The sequence below is a fragment of the Hydra vulgaris genome, chromosome 09 (genome assembly GCF_038396675.1).
Source record: "Hydra vulgaris chromosome 09, alternate assembly HydraT2T_AEP".
Lineage (NCBI taxonomy): Eukaryota > Metazoa > Cnidaria > Hydrozoa > Anthoathecata > Hydridae > Hydra > Hydra vulgaris.
The window spans coordinates 3,072,383-3,092,500 of NC_088928.1; the positions used below are offsets into that span (position 1 = coordinate 3,072,383).

General features: G+C 28.0%; 1 protein-coding gene across 2 annotated transcripts in view; it reads right to left on the bottom strand.

The window, feature by feature from the left end:
- LOC100208416 (protein O-mannosyl-transferase 2) overlaps window positions 1-20,118 on the bottom strand; it is a 73,688-nt gene that overhangs the window by 26,950 nt on the left and 26,620 nt on the right. For both annotated transcript variants that reach the window (XM_065804500.1, XM_065804501.1), the window contains exons 3-8: window positions 17,748-17,852; window positions 17,507-17,615; window positions 17,324-17,432; window positions 17,143-17,208; window positions 16,925-17,018; window positions 4,767-4,873 (exon numbers count right to left, since the gene is read on the bottom strand). In XM_065804500.1, the coding sequence (XP_065660572.1) occupies window positions 4,767-4,873; window positions 16,925-17,018; window positions 17,143-17,208; window positions 17,324-17,432; window positions 17,507-17,615; window positions 17,748-17,852 (590 nt within the window). The remainder of the gene's footprint in view (window positions 1-4,766; window positions 4,874-16,924; window positions 17,019-17,142; window positions 17,209-17,323; window positions 17,433-17,506; window positions 17,616-17,747; window positions 17,853-20,118) is intronic.

Here is a 20,118-nt window from a genome sequence, read left to right on the forward strand (position 1 = left end):
GAAAGCAGTTTATAAGTTGCGCTGTTTGTTTTTGCTGTTTACTAACTAATGCAATTACAACTTATTAAAAGTTTTTGATAATATGGGAAACTACACATTAATAACTTATTAGGTTAAAAAGCAATTTAAAAATGCCTTTAAGTTGAGGTCAACAACACATAAAAAGCAATTAAAAAGCATATACAAGTAACAACACATGAAAAGCAATTAAAAACGTCTTTAAGTAACAACACATGAAAATCAATTAAAAATATATCTTAAGGTAAGTTTCCACTCATCCCTTTTTCTATTTAAACAGGAAATGGAAAAACAATTACATGAACATGCATAGCATAAATTTTAATTTATCAGAAGCAAAACTTAATCAAAAGCATCCTTAAGTATTTTTGCATTCCCTTACAGTTCCCATAGAAAAACAGATGAGTGGAAACTGACCTTAAGTAACAATAACTCTGACTATTTGTTAGAAAATATGTATTCAATTATATGATTTTGCCATTAAGGTCTTAACTTGCTTATTTTTTTAAACATTATAAAACAAAATTTGACAGTTAAATGATATAATTTTATTTTAAATGAACTTCGAATTTAGATTTTTTTTAGCAAAAAAGGACCTCAACTTTTGGCTTATTCCTAATGCCAGAAATGAGCAAATCAAATCTTTTGTATACAAGATACTGCAAGCATCTAAAGATGAAAACAAATTTATGCATGTGGTTCTTTATAAAGTTAAATCCTAACGATAGATTAGAGAAAAATATTTTCATTTTCATTTCATTCGAATAATAAAAAGAGCTGCTTAGTTTTTTGTCTAGTTTTTTCTTTTTTTGAAAATTAGATTTGATTAGAATTAAATACAAGTGATGAAAATGACTTCGATAAATATGACTAATGAACTCCTTTTCAAAAAAAGCCAACATTTTGATCAAAAAAATTAAAAATATCAACAAACAAAAAATTGAAAATTAAAAACATTGCACAGTGGCGCAAAACCTCAAAAAATTGGCCACAATTCAAAATTTTTTAAAACATAAAATTTATTTTTTATTTTTTTTAAATGAATTATACTGCTTATATTATCTAAAAATATGTACGTTAGTTATTTATGTTTATTAACAGGACTTGTACATAGATTAAAAGACATCCTTCTCAAGCTAATCTAACTCAATCTTTGTTAAGTTCAAGTTATGGTAATACCACATAAAAAAATTCAGCTGCATATATTCATGTATTATGATAAGTTTTAAGCTACAAACTTGCAACCTTTTTTTGCTCCAATATTCTCAATGTTTATAATTCGTACAAAATATATATAAATGCGAAAAATTTAAAATTTTTTTATAAATACCAATAATTAAGTCATGTTGTTAGGTTAAAAAAATTTACTTTTTTGTTTTAAATGATTTTATATTGCGGCCGTGGCGCAGTAGAGCGCTTGCTTTAGAAGCAGGAGATCCATGTTTGAAACATACTCTGAACATATATTCGCACCATGATAAGGAAGGACAATTTTTTCATGTATTTTATAATACCGCCCGAGGGGTAGAAACATTTTTTATTTCATTTTCCTATAATACAAATGGTATATGACACTTTTAAAAATATTCAGTTCAAATTATTTAATTTTTTAGCTTTTATAACAATTTTAAAGTCAAGTACTTTTGATGCATTTGCCGATTGTTAACAACAATTTTTTTGAGTATTATTGGAATCGGTATTATTAGTGGTTTTGTGACAACTCATACAAAACTTGCTTTACAAGTGTTACGATTTTGTGATGGGGGGGGAGGTCAAAGCTAGTTGAAAATTGCATGACGTAATTTATAGACAACCTCTTTTAAAAAATAATATAATATGAATAAGATTATGGTGCAAAGAAAGAAATAATATTTATAAATTTATATAAAAAAAAAACATTTATCAAAATATTAATTTATTTAAAATTACTATGTTAGTTTATTAATATTAATCATAATAGTACTCAGGCAAATCAACATCACTTAAATTTCTATTTAAACAGTTGTAATTGCATTAGTTAGTAATATTTTTCAAGTCTTGTAATAATCCAATAAAAAAAGCTCTTTCTTCTTCGTCTTCCTCTTCTTCCTTATCAACCTCTTCTTCTTTATCACTCTCTTCTTCTTCTTCAACTTGCTTATTTATTTGGTTCGTTATTTTCTCGACTTCACAGACGTATGCCAAATCTGGTTTTTTCATTGCTTTAGCAGAAGCCACTAATAAGAGCTTCTCAATATGAGTAGTTTTTGATAAATTAGACAAAGCTCGTTATTTAGTTTGATACTCTTTCTTATCCCAGCATTTGTATTTTGGACCTTTATAAAAGAAGTTTATTCAAAATAGCATTTATAAATTAATGACATATAATTATAAATATTTGTATTTATATTTAATGACAGCATTTATAGATACATAACATTTATTTATTAATACTATTTATTGATAAAAAAACATTAATTTAATAAAATAAAAAACCTCTTATTTTTTTGTTTGAGTAATCGAGAGTAAATACCGCAACAAAATACCAAAAAATACTGCTACATATAGAAAAAGGGTGGATAGCACTGTTTCTTGCAGTAATCGGTTTGTTGATTAAAAAACCCTTCAGTCAATTGAACACGCACATTAGGAAACGGAATTTCCAACATTAGTATTTGATCATTTTCAATTTACATTGGTTAAGGAAAGTAAAAAGACGTATTTTGAAAAGTTGATTTTCTTTTAAGTTAAGGTCATAATAAGACTTTTGTTTTTCTGTTAGTAAAGTTCTGCATTTTTCAGCAATAACACTTCATGATGAATTTATATATTTTTTTATATGTTCAAGTCAGTTAATTTTACTAACATTTCTAAAATATGCGGTATACGCGGTAGTGTGTAGTGGTAGAGCGCTTGCTTTATAAGCAAGAGTTCGATCCCCACCATTTCCCTAGTAGTACCGCCCTAAACTTGCTTCTTCGCCCAACAGCCTTGTTCATCAAGCTTCGTGTTTCAGAGTTATAGAGTTGAGAGAGGGTTATAACCACAATTAGGTAGCCTCCTTGTCTGTAGTGGCCTTCTCAGCCTTGGGGAGGTGAATTAACAACAACAACAACAACAAAAAATGAATAATAAAAACTCATCTTATTAACAACAAAGTTATAGAAAATCATTATTTGTATCTTTTTTGTAGTGGTTTTTGGGGAAATGTGCAAAATAAAATGTGTATACCTAATAAAAAATTTGTTTCTATTGAAATAAAAGTGATTCAAAAACCACCAAATGCATCAACAGTTCTTGACTTTAAAATAGATAAAAATCATGAAAAAATGTCTTTTTACTAAAAAAACAAATTATTTATTTCAAAAAAGTAAATTTAACCAGGCAAAGTGACTTGGAAGGAGAAAAACTTGGTTGAAGAAGAAGAGTGATAAAGAAAAAGAGACCGATAAGGAAGAATAGGCAAACAAAGAAGAAGAGACCGGTAAGGAAGAAGAGGCAAACAAAGAAGAAGAGATTGATAAGGAAGTAGAGGCAGACGAAGAAGAAAGAGCTTCTTTTATTGGATTATTACAAGACTTAAAAAATAGTGATGTTGATTTGCCTGAGTACTATTATGATTAATATTAATAAACTAACATAGTAATTTTAAATAAATTAGTATTTTGATAAATGTTATTTTAATATAAATTTATAAATATTATTTTTGTCTTTGCACCACGATCTTATTCATATTATATTTTTTTTGTGTAACTAATTAAAATAGAAAATTCGTGTCTATGGAAATAAATAAAGCCATTCCAATAATACTAAAAAAAATTGTTGTTAACAATCGCCAAATGCATCAAAAGTACTCGACTTTAAAATTGTTATAAAAACTAAAAAACTTGATAATTTGAACTGAATTTTCAGAGTGTCATATACCATTTGTATTATAGGAAAATATAATAAAAAAAGTTTCTACCCCTCGGGCGGTATAATAAAATACATGAAAAAATGCCTTTTTTCAAAAAATTCACGCTTTAAATAAGAACGTATTAAATCATTTAAAACAAAAAAGCAAATTTTTTTAACCTAGCAAAATGACTTAATTATTGGTATAAAAAATTTTTAAATTTTTGGCATTTATATATATTTTATATGAATTATAAACATTGAGAATATTAGAGCAAAAAAGGTTGCGAGTTTGTAGCTTAAAACTTATCATAATGCATGAATATATGCAGCTGAATTTTTTTATGAGGTACTACCATAACCAGAACTTAATAAAGATTGAGTTAGATTAGCTTGAGAAGGATGTCTTTTAAACGAACAATTCAAAATTACAAAAAGCTGCATTTTTTGCATTTTTTAATAGTAATTTTTGAAAGTTTTCACTTTAAGTAAGTGAAATCTTTTTGACATAGAGGTTAAGATATCTTAAACATAATGGCAAAAAAAATATTTTAGTTTATGAATAATTTAAAAAAAAAAATTTAATATAACTTCTGCACTTTTTTAATGAAAGTTTTTTTGAGGTTTTGCACCACTGTGCATTACTTGGAAAAATATGCACAAATACAATCTCTCCCAAAATTCCAACATTTTAAACTTTCCCTTTTACCCCGAGTTCTAAAGTGACTACTTAACTACTTAGTTTATCAAAACAAACTTTTTTGTCGCTGTAAAAAATTTGTCATCATTTTTAATAACATAAGTGTGTGTGTTCTTACAAGGATATACACTCTGTTGAAATATTTTTTAAAGTTTTAAAATAAAAAACAATTTACCTATATGGTAGTGACTGAAAGTGCAAACCAAAAAAAAATAAATAAACTGCAATTGGAAGAATTATTAAACCAATTACACGAGCGAGAAAATGTTTGAAGATTGTCATCTAAAAAAAAATCAATCAGAACTTATCCAAAATATATCTTAAGTAGATTAACTGTTATATGTATACACTCCTAGTCAGCGTTTACGGGGACATGTTTTTTTTATTTTCATTATGTATTTTTTTTTCCTTTTTTTATAATATTTTTATCATATTTATATATATACATTTTTTTTTTTTAATTTATTTCTATTTTTCTTTATACATATTTCAATCAATTATTTTATCATAAAAGTATATTTTATATTTTTATTTTTTTTATTTTTATTTATTTATAATATATAATATTTCATTTTTATTTTCATCTATTTACAAAAACAATTAATTACAGTTATATAATCATATTTGAATCTTGCCCTAACCCTAACCCTAAGCCTAACCTTGATGCTGACCCAAACCAAAACCTCAGTCTATGTAGCAGCACTCCGTTTCGAGTCAGGCTATTTGATAATCAATGTATTTACTTTCCGTTTTTTTATAAAAGTTGTTTAAAGGGACATTTTTTTACTAAAAAAAAATGCTTACGGGTACAAAAAATTAACGGGTACACAAAAATGTCCCTGACAATGCTAATGTTCTTATAAGTATTAGTTTTTTTGTAAAATCTGTCCCCATAAGTAATACTATAGGTATATATATATACACTGAGGCATATTCGTTTAGACGCATCAATTTTTTTCTCTTTGTCTTAATTTTTTTCTATGAATTGTCAACTGATATGCATGCAAGTTATTATCAAAATAATTGTTGTGTTGTGGGCTAATAAAAATCACAAAAAAATTTTTTCTATGTGTCTTTATTAACATGAGAGTATGTTTGATATACAAAAGCACATTTTTTAATTGGAATATATCTATAGACGCAATCAGGTTAATAACGGTAATTATTGATTTTTAATCACTTTTACACAAGTAAATTGTTAAATTTTAGTGTAATTTGATCTTTTGCTTTTCCAGCATCATTTTTATTGCATTTTACGAAATGCCTAAAGGAAAGTATTTGACAGATACTGAAAAAATACAAATTAGTTTATATTGTGGCTCAGAAATCTCACCAGCACTTTCTATACGAGAAATAGGAAGAAAAATTGGAAGATCTGACCATGTTGTACAAAACTACATTGCAAAAGGTGACAATTACGGTGTAAAAAAAGCAACAAACGGCAACAAAGTATTAACAAATCGGCAAACTAATTGAATTCGCTTCGAAGCAACCAAAAATAAATCGAATGCAACACAAATAAAGGATAAATTATTATTGCCTGTCACCAATAAACATGTTGCACATATTCAACGTACAAAACCAAATGTAAAGTGGAAGAAACCACACCAAAAACCAATGTTAAAAAAACACCATAAAATTGCTAGATTACAGTTTGCTAAAAACCATATGCATTGGACTCATGAGTGGCAAAACGTAATATTTTCAGATGAAAAAAAGCTCAATTTAGATGGTCCGGACTCTTACAGTTGTTATTGACATGATCTAAGAGGAATAAATGACCCACAAACAAAACGAAACTATGGAGGAGGAAGTTTAATGGTTTGGGGTGGATTTTCTTATTCAGGAAAATTGACTCTGTGTTGTGGTTTACCTAAAATGAACTCAATAAAGTATACAGAAATGTTGGATGATGTTCTCATAACTTATATGGATGAAAACATGGACGATAATGCGATATTTCAGCAAGATAATGCTGCAATTCACACATCTAGGCATTCTATGAAATGGTTTAAAGACCACAACATCCCGGTTCTCGAATGGCCAGCTTGTAGCCCAGACTTAAATCCAATCGAGAACGTGTGGGGAATGTTATCAAGAAAAGTTTATGACGCTAAAGCAGCCGGACACCAATTTAAAACTGTTACTGAGTTAAAGTGTAAAATCCTTGAAGCATGGTCCGAGTTGGTTCAAACTACACTTCAACGACTAGTGGAGTCAATGAAAGGCAGAATTTTTTAGGTGATCCAGTGTAATGGAGGACATAGGCATTACTAATTTCCGTCTTTTAATGTCAAAAATATGACTGCGTCTATAGATATATTCCAATTTAAAAATGTACTTTTGTATGTCAAACATACTCTCATGTTAATAAAGAGACATAGAAAAGTTTTTTTGTGGTTTTTATTAGCCCACAACACAACAATTATTTTGATAATAACTTGCATGCATATCAGTTGACAATTCATAGAAAAAAATTAAGACAAAGAGAAAAAAATAGATGCGTCTAAACAAATATGCCTCAGTGTATGTATATATATATATATATATATATATATATATATATATATATATATATATAATATATATATATATATATATATATATATATATATGTATATATATATATATATATATATATATATATATATATATATATATATATATATATATATATATATATATATATATATATATATATATATATATTAGCTGATCTGACCCGTAAAAATACGGGTCTTTGTAAGCGTATTCCACACTGACCTTTTCTATACATTTTCCTTATATATATATCCTAGTTTTCCGGACCCATAAAATACGGATCTTTACCAAACCTACCATTTCTATACATTTATTCCACACCGATCATTTCTATACCTATTATTTGTTTATTTCATTATTTTTACATAAAATAATTCATTTTGAAAAATTGCTTTAAGACCAAATTAACATGCACATCTTTTCCACATACCTAGAGCATATAAGAGATTTATAATTAGGTTTGTTTTTCTACTAAACACATATCATTGATAGCTCAGTGGTTTAGTGCAACATATGCAAGATGTTTACACTTACAGATGTTTGTACGCAATGCTACAAATGACAGAACTAAGAAGATCTTAGACCATTAAAAACTATAGACTATAAAACGCTAAGGGATCATCCATAAATTATGCAATGCTAAATTTATTTAAAAAAAGAAGAAGGAGATCTTAAGTTCATTTAGGTGGCGATTTTCATGAAACTCAATGAGCAATTTTGATTTTTTATTTAACTTACGACTCTGCGTGAGAAAAATTTGATCTTTTTTGTTTTTTTCGTCAGTGAAATTTAGTGTTGCATAATTTATGGACAATCCCTAATCTAAAAGGTAAGCCAAAAAATAATGGAGTATAATTCTATTTTGATGGTAATCTAAATTCTGTAATTGTTGCGCACTCGGTTTAGAATGTTTAACGGGGGCGTGGTGTAATGGCTGTAATACTCTAAATTTCCCTATTACATCAATATTAAATAATTTTAAGTTTTAATTATTTTTAAAATAATATATTTAATAAAATGGTTTAATTTAAATATAAAATAAGAATTTGAAATTATGTTCTTATTAAAAACAAACTTTTTAAACCCCCTTACTGTTTAAAACATTTAAGGTCGCCATGTGGCAAGTTCAAATCATCATCTTGCTTATTTTTTGTTATTTATAATGCAAATCAAAACAACTTTATAGTTCTATATATTTTATATTCTGTATATAAACATGTTGTATACTCATTTTCCTTGCACAAACTCAACTTAGTTGTAAAAAAACTTGAAATGTAAAACTAAAATAACATAAGTATCTTAATCACGACACATAAGCAATAAATTTTTAGAATTTCTAGCCTTTTGAAAAAAATCTTTTCGTTTGTTAAAGTGTATAAATATTGTTACATATGTTTGTATATAATCTCTATAAAACTTCACAAGTATATTTTATTTAAAAAAATCTAAAAAAATTTTTAAAAAAAATCATCAGTGGTAGGACTCGAACCATGGTACTAACCACTCAGCAACACAGGCACGTTGACATAAAAAATTTTAAAACTATATAATAATTCTTTTTAACAGAAAACAGAAATAAATGCTATAGATCAAATGTATATATACATTCCCTGGCCAAATTATTAGACGCACTAGAAAATTTTATGAAAAATGGAAATTATCTTGTGATACCATACAGGAATTATGTATTTACCAGGTACAATATATGTTTTTTGCTTATCCATTTGATTATCTATATTATATTACAAATAAAACAATATTATGAAAGAACGATATGTATTTATTGACTCTTTAAAAAAAACAGACATAAATATATTTAAATGTCAATATTTTGTTGAGCCGCCTTTAGCCACTAGAAGAGCTTTAACTCTGCACGACATGTTGTCAATGCAGGACGGTACCGTCTCCTGCATTTGAGGATGATGATTCCAGACATAAATTATTCTTTCTATGAGTTGAGGTTTGTTTGTAATGACATCTTTAGCCACTTCTCTTTTCATCAACTCCCAAATGTTTTCTATGGGGTTCAGATCCGGGCTATTACCTGGCCAATCCAACAGAGGAATATTTTGCTCTGCCAAAAAAGCTTTGACAGATCGAGCTGTATGGCAGGGAGCTCCATCTTGCATAAAAGTGAATGGTTCCCCATTTGGAAACCATTTTTGGAGCTGCAGAATCAACCGATTTTGCAAGACATTTTTGTACTGATCTTGCTTCATCATACCATTTACCACGTACAGACGTCCAGTGCCTTTGCCGCTGATGACTGACAAAACCATCACTTTTGTAGGGTGCTTCACAGTCTGAACAACACAGTCAGGATGAAATTTTTCTCTGTGACAACGACGCACAAACTGAGCTTTGTTTTGCAAAATTTCAAATGTGCTTTCATCACTGAAGCAGACCTGTCAAAAATACCAACAAAAAACACTAAACATTTGAGCTGGTCTTCTGTCATCATAGAAAAAGGTTAAATGCATTATTTGTGAAGAAATTGTAAAGAAATTGCAACAACTTACCGATCTCCAGAAGTCCAGATCTTTATCACGGAACTGTTTGGCCCACATCAGACGCTTTGCTTTTATTGCAGGTGTTAACTTGGGCTTCCTGGCAGGGCCGCAGGGCGACAGGCCTTAAAATCTAAATCTATTAATTTTCTTCGAACAGTGCGTACAGAAGCATTCACATTAATACCTTGGAGTTGCGATGTTATCAGTTTTGTGGTAGCAAATCTGTTTTCAAGGCAAACTTTCTTTAAAGATCTTTCTGCCCTTGGAGTGAAAACAGGCTTTCTGCTGCATTTTTTCTTTCCTTTTGGGATCAATTATTCCCCTGACTCAATTTTCTGTTTTATGCGCCATATACTAGCTTCAGATATCTCCAATCTTCATGATATTTTGCGATTTGAAAGTACTTTAGCATTCACAAGGGCCTTTATTTCAGCTTTTTTGCCCATGCATAAAGTGTTCAAACTTATTATTATTTATAAATGTTGCACACGAAATAAACAGTTCAATGCGTAATATGTACTGTAAAACTGCTAAATAAACAAACACTTCAGATAAACACATCCACAACTGAAGCCATCGCAAACGAGACTGGAGCAGCTTTTGACTTGTATGCGTTAATGCACTAATTGACTCACACTGTAATACCATATATGGAAAATACATACAAACACAAATTGTAAAATAAATTTCCAACATAAAAATCCATCACATCCATGTTTAAATGTAAATGCATTAAATTATGTTTAAATGCGAATGCATTAAACTGCATATAAACTGGTATAATGCGATAAATTCTTAAAAAAACTCGAGTGCGTCTAATAATTTGGCCAGGGACTGTGTATATATGTATATATATATATATATATATATATATATATATATATATATATATATATATATATATATATATATATATATATAATATATATATATATATATATATATATATATATATATATATATATATATATATATATATATATACAGTTGCGGACAAAACTACATGAACGATTGCAGATAGTTTTTTAAAACAAAAGTTTCAATACCTTAAAAAAAGTTTTTTCTCTAATACTATATATGATTGGATAGAGCGTTTTTTGCTCTAAGATTGTGTAAAGTGTATTCTTTAATAATACGTATAAAATCATACATGTATAAACGTTAAAATAATTTCGAAAATTTTGAGCGACAAAACCACGTGAACGATTTATAAAAGCGTCATTTTTGATGCAAATTATATTATATTCACATCGAAATCAGTGCTTTTAAAAATCGTTCATGTGGTTTTGGTATTCTAAGAACTTACAATCATTTAAATTTCTCAAGATTATTCTGTTTAACATCAAAAAATTTAAAAAATTAAACTATAATGGTTCGTCAAACTGATTCAAAAATTGAAAGCTTGGTTTTGCGTTTGCGCAAAGAAGAAAAATGGTCCATTGGGCAAATTGCAGCTCATGTGAAGATGTCAAAAGGTGGAATACATAAAATTATACACCGAGAAAAGAGCAAAAAGATCGTTAAGGTGGTCGTCCACGTATTACGGATAAGCGGTAATATTCCTTTAATTTTATTTTTTTTAATATTTAATCTTAATAATATTAATGTTAATGTTAATTTTAATGTTTAACATTTTATTTTTTAGTACTGATCGAAAAATTGTGCGAAAATCTCTTGAGAATCCACATTTGACAGCCCCTGAAATTCGTCTGCAAACAGGCATGGAAAACGTAAGCACACGAACGATTCAAAGGCATTTAAACGAAGGAGGTCTTTATGGGCGCAGACCTGCAAAGAAACCATTCCTTAAGCCCAGGCACGTCAAAGATCGCCTACAGTTCGCTAAAGATCACTTAAACTGGACGGTTGAAAATTGGAAAACAGTTTTGTGGTCGGATGAAAGTAAATTTAACATGGTTTGCAGCGACGGTCGAGGTTATGTTAGGCGTCCAGTAGGTAAAAGATTTGCAAAAGAGTATACAATAGGAACTGTAAAATTTGGGGGTGGCAATATAATGGTTTGGGGGTGTTTCTCCTGGGCTGGAATTGGTCCGTTGTACCGTGTAAACGGTATAATGGACCAACTACAGTACAGGGAAATATTATCTAATCAAATGTTGCCACACGCTTTAGAAAAAATGCCTCACAATTGGGTTTATCAACATGATAATGACCCTAAACATACAGCTTTGACTGTAAAAAATTGGCTCATAAATAATAGCATAACGGTTTTGAAGTGGCCTGCCCAATCTCCCGACTTAAATCCAATCGAAAATTTATGGATTGAAGTTGAGCGACGCTTGGGAGGTCGCAAATTTCAAAAACCGGATGAACTTTTTCGAGCCGTACAGTATGAATGGGAGGCATTACCAAAACAGTTACTAGAAACTCTTGTAGAATCTATGCCAAGACGGTGCAAGGCCGTTATCGATTCTAAAGGCTATGCAACTAAATATTAATGATTTTTTTTTTTTAGAATCTATTATTTGTTGATGTTAGTAAAATTATTCTTTTACGTTTGTATAATTGTTTACGTGGTTTTGTCGCGCAAAATATTTGATGTTTTTGAACATTTAGATATGTTTAATTTTAAACAAATTATTAGAGAATACACTTTACACAGTCTTATAGAGCAAAAAACGCTCTATCCAACCATATATAGTATTAAACTATAAACTTATTTTAAGACATTGAAAATTTCATTAAAAAAAACTATTTGCAATCGTTCACGTAGTTTTGTCCGCAGCTGTATATATATATATATATATATATATATATATATATATATATATATATATATATATATATATATATATATATATAATATATATGTTACTGTTACCCGCAGTACCAGGAATTAGCTAAATGCTAATGTTTATAATATAATTTAATATTGCAACTCTGAGTTTCATGTGTTATCACAATCATCAGGCAAGTAGTAAAAATTTAAATTTGCTACGATTTGTTTAGTGGACGTTACAGTTTATATTTGTGTTTTAGATCGTTACGGGACGGAAATTGATTAGTAGTTAGGTTAATAATATTATTAATTTGTTTTTAGTTGGCTAATAATTGTGAAATAGTTATATGTTTAATGTTGTTTAAAATTTTTTTATGTGTTAATGTGTATTATTTGTGTGTTAAAAAATAATAAAATAAAAATAAGAAAATAAGAATTAAAATTGATATAAAAATGTACATAATATTATGAAATATATTACAAAAGCTGTGTATGTGAGTAATTTATTAGTTAGCCTAGAGATATATGGAGCAGATTAGTATAGTTATTTTTATTTATAGTTGTTAGTCAGGTTTGTAGCGAGCTTTGTAATTTTTTAATAAAAATTTATTTTCGTGGCGGCACTTTGATATAATTTCGGTTCTCTTATTTAACAGTTCTTCAGGTTTTGGATATGATATATTAGTAAATTTCTCATACAGACATAGTGGGCATCTTTTGGAAATATTTGAGTAGGGGGGTACTGATTTGAGAATAGACCATGTTAGCATAGGAGTTTCATTAAAATTGTTTTTTAAATCCCAGACATAGTTTGATAGAGCGGTCGAATTTTTGTATTTAATATTGTTGAATGATGATTTGTGGTTGTTGTATCTGGTTTTCCACTCACCTTCCGTTAATCCTATATAAACTTTGCTGGGTTGGTTTTTTGCTGCGATGATGCATTTATATATAATATTTGTTGATTTGCACTTACCATTCAGGGGGCATTCTGCTTTGTTTTGACAGTTGCATTTTGGATCATTATTTTCAATTCTAGGGAAGATAATTTTTTTGTTGTGGTTTTTTATAATTTTTTCTATATTTTCAGTGCAACTGTAGCTTACCTTTACAGTGTTTCTGTTTAAGATTTTGTGAAGTTTGTGTGTCTTACATACCCACAACGGGAAAAACAAATTATAATATCAAATTAGTAGAAAAAATAGAAAGTTTCATAAAAAGAGTTTGTTGGAAAACTCATTTTTTCCTGAAAAACGAACAAAACAATGAAACAAACGATAATTAGGGTTTTAAATCAAAATTAACACCCCCTCAATGTACCGAGCTAAACGACTTTGAGAATGACCTTTTAAATTTAGTAAAATCTATTAAATTCAGAAACATAAACGATCAATTTCAAACAAAAATAAAAAAAGATATCCTTAAAATTATAACCAGCAAAGAAGTTCACGTATTTGCTGATAAAACCAATAATCTATATAAAATGTCTGCTGAAAGTTACAATAAACTGATGAACAAAAATGTTACAAAAACCTATAAAAAAGCACCGGCTAATTTAGAAAAATCAGTCAACCTAGAAGCCAACCAAATAGCTTTAAAACTAAATTTAAATAACCGAATAGAATACCTAGCAAAATCTCCAGCATTTATCACCTTAAAAGACCATAAAGAAAACTTTCAATCAAAACCTGCTTGCCGTCTCATTAACCTGGCAAAAAGCGAAATCGGAATAATAAGCAAAAAAATCTTAGACATTACTAACACATACTTAAGAAACAGCCTAAAAGTAAACCAATGGAAAAATACCACCAACGTTATTAATTGGTTCAACGGCATAGAAGACAAAAATAGTTGTCTCTTCATCCAATTCGACATAAATGAATTTTATCCATCTATAACTACAGAAATATTTAATAAAGCTGTTTCCTTTGCAAAACAACACACCACAATAACAGATGAACAACTTAGAATTATAACACATAGCCGAAAATCCCTCCTCTACTACAACAATAACACATGGATAAAAAAATTGAACCATGAAAATTTTGATGTAACAATGGGCAGCTACGATGGCGCTGAAATTTGCGAACTAGTAGGGATCTACATTCTCAACAAATTATCTAATATAATTATAAAAACCGACATAGGGCTTTATCGTGATGATGTCTTGTTGATAATACGCAATTCTAACAGCCAAGAAATGGAGCGAATCCGAAAAAATATAATCCAAAAGTTTAAAGACGTTGGATTTCAAATAGACATAAAAACAAATCTTAAATCAGTTAACTTCCTTGATGTAACTTTCAATTTAGCCCGAAACACCCATAAGCCTTTCAAAAAACCCAACGATAATCTTCAATATATCCACATATCTTCTAATCACCCACCACAAATTATTAAACACTTACCTACTTCAATATCAAACAGACTATCACAAAATTCCTACAGCAAAGTTATATATAATCAATCTAAAAACGAATATGAACAAGCACTAAAAAATAGCGGATACAAAAACTACTCCCTCAAATATCAGATCAAACAAAAAATACCCACGAAAAATCGTAAACACAATATCATATGGTTCAACCCCCCATTTAATAAAAACGTCCCCAAAAATGTTGCAAAAATGTTCTTGTATTTACTAGAAAAAAACTTCCCTAAGACACACAAACTTCACAAAATCTTAAACAGAAACACTGTAAAGGTAAGCTACAGTTGCACTGAAAATATAGAAAAAATTATAAAAAACCACAACAAAAAAATTATCTTCCCTAGAATTGAAAATAATGATCCAAAATGCAACTGTCAAAACAAAGCAGAATGCCCCCTGAATGGTAAGTGCAAATCAACAAATATTATATATAAATGCATCATCGCAGCAAAAAACCAACCCAGCAAAGTTTATATAGGATTAACGGAAGGTGAGTGGAAAACCAGATACAACAACCACAAATCATCATTCAACAATATTAAATACAAAAATTCGACCGCTCTATCAAACTATGTCTGGGATTTAAAAAACAATTTTAATGAAACTCCTATGCTAACATGGTCTATTCTCAAATCAGTACCCCCCTACTCAAATATTTCCAAAAGATGCCCACTATGTCTGTATGAGAAATTTACTAATATATCATATCCAAAACCTGAAGAACTGTTAAATAAGAGAACCGAAATTATATCAAAGTGCCGCCACGAAAATAAATTTTTATTAAAAAATTACAAAGCTCGCTACAAACCTGACTAACAACTATAAATAAAAATAACTATACTAATCTGCTCCATATATCTCTAGGCTAACTAATAAATTACTCACATACACAGCTTTTGTAATATATTTCATAATATTATGTACATTTTTATATCAATTTTAATTCTTATTTTCTTATTTTTATTTTATTATTTTTTAACACACAAATAATACACATTAACACATAAAAAAATTTTAAACAACATTAAACATATAACTATTTCACAATTATTAGCCAACTAAAAACAAATTAATAATATTATTAACCTAACTACTAATCAATTTCCGTCCCGTAACGATCTAAAACACAAATATAAACTGTAACGTCCACTAAACAAATCGTAGCAAATTTAAATTTTTACTACTTGCCTGATGATTGTGATAACACATGAAACTCAGAGTTGCAATATTAAATTATATTATAAACATTAGCATTTAGCTAATTCCTGGTACTGCGGGTAACAGTAACATATATTATATAGCTCTAGTTTATCTATTGAGCACTCTTTCAAGTATACAATATTATACATGATAATATAAAGATATTTTCTTTATTCATATATATACACTTACGTATATATACATATATATATATATATATTATATATATATATATAATATATATATATATATATATATATATATATATATATATATAGATATATATATATATAGATACATATATATAGATATATATATATATATATATATATATATACATAAATATAAATATATATATATATATATATATATATATATATATATATATATACATAAATATATATATATATATATATATATATATATATAACATAAATATTATATATATATATATATATATATATATATATATATTATATATATATATATATATATATTATATATATATATATATATATATATATATATATATATATATATATATATATATATATATATATATAGATCTGCAGAAAGCCCTCCTTTTCCCAAAATTAACAGTTTTAAAAGCTTTATTTATCATTTTTCTAATATTTTTAATATTTTTAAAAACCTTAAAAAAAGTAACTCTTTATATTTTATTGATTTTTCCATAATATTTAACTGTCTTTGATCCCCACTCTCTCTTAACTTGCTAATAAGATTCTCTCTTAACTTGCAAATAAGATTCTCTCATTAATTTAATATAAAATAAAATTAAGTCTTAACTAATAACATAAAAAAATTATCTACATAAAATTATAAATTAATTTTTTTAAATGCTTTATTTTTACTCATGACAGTTATCAATAAGGTAAAATAACAGTTCTCACAATAGGTAAGGTAAGATCACCAAGTAACTGCCACATATCATGAATTGTAGTAAGTCCAACAAAAAGAATTACAAATAATCCAACCCATTTCACACTAAATTGAGAGAAAAGTGTTGCAAATTATAAGAATGTTAATTATATTTACTATATGTATATTATAATTGAAAGTGTTGAAAAAAAGAAAATTGAACCCCTTATTAACTCAAAATATTTGTAACCTAAATGTGCATGCTAAAAAGTAGCCTGTACAAAGCATCCAACCCCACCAATCAAATGAAAATGGACTAAACATTAAAAAAAAAATTATTATAATTTAAAATTTGTTAAACAATTAAAAAAAAAAAGTTATTAATGTAATCACATCTTACCACTCCCAAGTCCCTTAAATAAGCCCCTTACCAGTCCCTCCAGCTGTAAAACTTCATGAGGCTGAATACAGACATCATCATAAAAAACATAAGAATTGGGTCGAGAAGAATATACTGAGATATTGTAACACAACCATTATCTAAAAACATTCTATGATTAAACCTTTTTTAAAAAATAATTGACAGTCAAAAAAATGAAGAGCATAGTACTAACCAAAAATAATCAAACAAGCAGCTAAAATACATGCAGGTAAAGAATGAGTTAGCTCCCAAACTATAAGGTATGCTAAAGGTATGCAACTTCCTCCAAGTATTGCACAGAACTTAATAAAATCAAATTAATCATATAGCAGAACTTAAATTAACAGCAATTTAAATTAACAGCAACTCAAGACAATCAAAGCAAAATAATAGGAGATAATTAAATTTATTTCAAGTTACAAAGGTTTACTTACAACTCTCATACCAACATAATTATGTTCTCCATACTGGTCTCCTGGTTTATCAAATGGAAATTGGCCATTATAACCAGTAGCCCAACCTGCCATTGCCAGCAACATCTAAACAAATTTTACTAAATGTTGAACATTTTTATAACTAATTATAAAATTATTTTACGTCAAAAATTAGCTTTTAATTGTTAATTAATATTTTTGTGGTCAAAACTAATTTAAATAAAATAACCGAAACCATAACTGGATGGGTAAACCTTTAGTTCAACTAATACTAATCAACAAACTTTATCACATTTTAATTACTAATGTTCACCAATGCTCAAACTATTCAAAGGTTGCTAATTAAGAATGATTATCAAACTGTTCAAAGGTTGCTAATTAAGAATGATCAGTTAAAATGGAAATAATAAAAAGCAATTCTTAATTGACTGAAGAATGGGAGCCATGGTTCCACTTCTCAGTGATAGAATGGGTTGTAATTAGACAGGTGCAGCACACTGTTTAATATTTTTTGATTTACTAAACTTTCTGATTTAACAACTTCCCATAAAAAAATTTTATTCTTTATTTAATATTTAATTTTTATTTAACTAATTTAATAACTTCTTAGATTTTTAAAATTCAACCACCCTTAAAACATCTTTGTCTTGGGGTACTATAAAAGCGTTTAAATTTCAATGTAGTAGTAATTTTAATGTGTTGTTTATCTTGTCTAAGCAGGAAAATGAGAATTAATGAGGACAATACAATTATGTTGGGGAAAAAAGCCATAAATAACTATAAATTGTAAATAATCTGAGAAAACATGAAGATTGGAAAGAATACCAATCTTTATAGAAAAAATGAAGATTTTTGAGTATTAAAGAACAGTAAAATGTAACTTTGAAAAATAAAGAGCCATGCAAGATTGAGTTTTGGTTGATCAAAGGGTAATTCCATGTCAAATAACCCAGGTCATGTCACCATACATCTCAGATTTTGCTCATTTTTATACAGTTAAGAGCACTTAGTAATATAAGAATTCCTTGAAAATTTTAGCCTCTGGCTCCAAGAAGATCCTGAAATATAATCGTTTTATTTCAGCAGATATTGGGCAAGCCCCACTTATTCCATCAAAACTGTAATGTCTATTTGGAAGATTAAAGTTACATAACATTAAAAATATTCGATTTTTTTTCTTAAAAATTTTTTCATATATGGATAACGGAGTTCAGTCCCCCCTTTTTTTTGGCGGAAAAGTACAATTGATTTTTTACAACCTTCCAGACTAGCTGGAGCTCTGAAAATTTCAGCTTTTCTGTAGTGCCAACGAATGTGCATGTCAAAACTGTTTTCAGGATCCCAAAAATTTAGGGTTAGATTAAGGCAATTGCCCCACATTTTGTAGTGGAATCTTGTGATAGATTTTTCACTACTTTCCAGACAAACTGGAACTCTGAAAATTTCAACATTTGTGTAGTCCTGATAAATGTTAAAATTGTTTCTTGGCCAGATGACCAGAGGGTCGTGGCACTGGGGCCATGCCCCACATTTTCTCACAAAAAAGTTTTCTTTATTTTACATTTTCAATAATGCAAAGATAATTTTGAAAATATTGTCTTTGAAAAATATTTTTGTACTTGTTCTGTTTTATTTATTTATTTACAAAGTAAAATACAAAAATATAAAGTGTCAAGATTGTGTTAAGATTTGCTTAGATGCGTCAATGGTCAAAGTGGTCTAATTCATTTATCATACCAATCTAATAAAACGTACTATATTTACACAGAATAATTTCACCAAATTTAAATGTTAATTTGCTGATTAGGTTGAATATTTTAAATACCAGAAAAAGAAATCATGCCCGTTATATTAAAATCTTTACTTGTTCGTTTAAACCTAATAGTATCTATAAATTCTGGGTTAAACTTAAGATAACTCTTAGTTCCAGGAATTGTTCTACTTAGCTGAAATCGTTTTTTCAAAGTGGTGCACATTTCTGTCAGTCTTTCTTTTTCAATCTTGAAAAAAACAATCCTTTTAATATTATTTATACAGTAGTCAAAGATTTTATTACATTTCAATATCTGGTCATTTATGGGCCTATGTAGACTTGCATTTGCAGTTAATCGTTTTACAGTGTCACCAATACCGTCATATGGTGACTTACCATGATATGTAGCAAAAAATATCCACTTTGCATCAATGTCAAAATCATCTTTATGGAGACAGATATTGTAAAGGTTCTTGTAATTTTTAAACTGTGCAGCACAGCCATCTAAAAAATAGAATCTTTTGAAATATTATGATGATCTTTTGTTAATTAAATAACAACTTGTTTATGAACTTCGTACACAAAACTAATGTCATGCTCATTATCTTCTGACATGAA